General features: G+C 57.6%; 1 protein-coding gene across 1 annotated transcript; it reads right to left on the bottom strand.

Moving 5' to 3' along the window:
* Positions 1–604: 604 nt before the first annotated feature.
* On the bottom strand, positions 605–1,996 carry LOC102768254 (zinc finger protein 296-like). Its single transcript, XM_015566539.1, is given in 4 exon segments — positions 605–1,081; positions 1,084–1,404; positions 1,407–1,741; positions 1,743–1,996. Coding segments are annotated over 4 exon segments (1,365 nt in total). The 3' UTR covers positions 605–626.
* Positions 1,997–2,003: the final 7 nt, after the last annotated feature.

Here is a 2,003-nt window from a genome sequence, read left to right as displayed (position 1 = left end):
TAGGCCTCTCTGAATTCAACTGTAGGAGGAAGGAGAAAACTGAACTTTTCCCAGTCCCTAAGGGTGCTGTTGGTTGGTGTTTAATTACTGAGGGGAAAGGTTCAGTTTCACTTTTCATTATTAAGGCCAGTTTTTACTTCCTTTAATTAAAATGTGCATAATACACCCTGTTCTCCTGCCCTGCTAACGCGACCAGGCAGAGGTTTACGCTTCGTCAGTGTCGTGCCGTGCTCGTGTCTGCTATGGAGTTTCATGATTGGGACCTGTTTACCTCACACTGAGGTCCTACCCACAAGGTGGGAAGTCTGTGCGGAGGAGGTGGGGAAAGAAAAGGAGAAGCAATTGTTCAGTTTGCTCAACTGGATACCCAGATAAATCAAACAGGAAAACAACAGTCACCTCAAACTTCTCAAACTCCCTTTTCTTAGTTCCTTGGGATGTCGCCTTTATGTCATCCTAGCACCCACAGCACCTGGCGTTGTATCAGGCCCTGTCTCGCTATCATAAGAGTTAAATAACGAAAAATGCAAACTGCTTCTCTTTTATTTTTTATTTTTATTTTTTAATATTTTACAAACTAGGGGGAGGAAGGGAGGGAGGAAGGGAGGGAGGGAGGGAGGATTTATTCACAGCAGGACATGATCAACAGATACATGAGCAGTGGTACCAGGGACAGCAGGGGGGAAGGGCATTTTGGGGTGCTTCTGCCACAGGTGTCTGCCCAGGGTGGCCCGCAGGCGGAAGGGCACACGGCAGTGGGGGCACTCAAAGCGGGCACCGCCGGGCCCCAGACCATGTATGAGGCGGTGGCGGTTAAGCTTGCTGCTCTGGGAACAGGCAAAGGAGCAGAGGTCACAGGTATAGGGCCGCTCCCCGGTGTGTGAGCACCAGTGCACAGTCAGACTGCTGCTGTCGGTGAAACGTTTCCCACAGAACTCACAGCTGCCCCCGGGCCCATGGCTCTTGCCCACTGTCTTTGGAGTCTTCTTAGGCAACTTCTCTGGGATCTGGGCAGAGTTGATTCTCTCTTCCTTGACGATGTTGCCCCAACTGTCCCCACCAGGACCAGCCTGAGCTCCACCGGTTCTTGCACACCTGCTGTGTCAGCAGCTCCAGCCCCTTCAGGGCTGCACAGGAGAGTCCTGGCTAGGGCAGCGTCATGGGCGGCTGGCTCCGGAGGGGCAGCTGAGGCCTGTTCCTGACTGGCCTTGGCTGTGTAGGGGCGCTGAGGTTGCAGCTGCCGGTGGGTCTTCTTGTGGCGGTTGAGCCTGCTGCTGTGGGCACAGGCGTAAGAACACTGGTCACAGGCATAGGACCGCTCGCCCGCGTGCAGGCGCAGGTGCACCTTGAGGTTGCTGAAGGAGCTGAGGGTCTTCATGCACACAAGGCAGGTGGGCTCCTGTTCGCCCGGGAGGCCTTGGCCTCCACGTGCTGCCCCACCACTGCTGACCTGGCTACAGCCACCTCTGCCGGGCCCAGCAGCGGGGTCTCTGGGGCCTCAGATTCCGTCCGGTAGATGGACAGTCCATGGTCCCACTGGGCATGGCGCAGCAGTGTCCAGGCCTCGATGAACTGTCGGCCACAGCGGAGGCAAGTCAAAGCCTTCAGGTTCCCAAGTTCTGAGTCCGGGCAATGGCTGGGGCCTCGAGAGGGCTGACAGCCCTGCTGCTTGTGGTCCACGAAAGCCGTGATGGCCTCCAGCGGGAAGGTCTGCAGGCAGAGGCTGCAGGTCAACGTATCTGTGTTTGTCAGTCCAGGGCTGGCGGTCGTGAGGATGAGGGACCAGAGAAGTCCACGGCGCCGACTGGTTCTGCAAGCCGAGGGCGAGGAGGGTATGGGCGGCGGCGGGCACCGGGGTAGGGCAGGAGTGGGGTGCGCCCTCGAGGCGGTCTGGCTCGGGCACTTCCTTTGGAGAACCCCGCTGCAGCCCAGTGGCCTGTAGGGGCCACGGAGGTGGCTCGGGCTTCACGTTGATGACTAGGTCCCCCATCTCCATCTCGTCT

This window comes from Myotis davidii, unplaced genomic scaffold, assembly GCF_000327345.1.
Source record: "Myotis davidii unplaced genomic scaffold, ASM32734v1 scaffold343, whole genome shotgun sequence".
NCBI classification, from domain to species: Eukaryota; Metazoa; Chordata; class Mammalia; order Chiroptera; family Vespertilionidae; genus Myotis; species Myotis davidii.
Note: the sequence above shows the minus strand (reverse complement) of the source record. Positions and strands in the feature narration are given on the sequence as shown.